Source organism: Penaeus monodon, chromosome 32 (assembly GCF_015228065.2).
Source record: "Penaeus monodon isolate SGIC_2016 chromosome 32, NSTDA_Pmon_1, whole genome shotgun sequence".
Classification (NCBI taxonomy): domain Eukaryota; kingdom Metazoa; phylum Arthropoda; class Malacostraca; order Decapoda; family Penaeidae; genus Penaeus; species Penaeus monodon.
Window position 1 is genome coordinate 14285891 of NC_051417.1, and position 353 is coordinate 14286243.

General features: G+C 48.2%; 1 protein-coding gene across 1 annotated transcript in view; it reads left to right on the forward strand.

The window, feature by feature from the left end:
• Nucleotides 1–353, forward strand: part of LOC119593586 — a gene marked incomplete in the record, with an annotated part of 34026 nt that overhangs the window by 27439 nt on the left and 6234 nt on the right. Inside the window, 1 exon segment of the mRNA XM_037942539.1 lies at nucleotides 80–214. Within this exon segment, the coding sequence (XP_037798467.1) occupies nucleotides 80–214 (135 nt within the window).

Below are 353 nucleotides of genomic sequence, written 5' to 3' on the forward strand. Positions count from 1 at the left end.
CACATCCACCTGTTCAATTTCCCCTTTGAAACCCCCCCATCCCATTCACGCCAAGCTAACGCCACCCACCCTGCCCACAGTTCCGCACCAAGATGCATCGCCTGTGTTGTGGAACCGAACTCACCTACAAGCGCAGCGAAATCCTTACTCTCAGTGGGAGGTCGCGTGTAGGGCCCTCACCTGTGCAATTGATGAACACCTCAGCGGCCTCGAAGTAAGTCCACTCACCTTTTGTTTGGAATCTTTGATCCATGCATGGCAAATTTGTGGGTGGATTTGACTCTCTTTTTCGTGATATTGCAAAAGAACACAGTTTTTTTGTTTGTTTGTTTTTACTAGAAGTGTAACTTGTG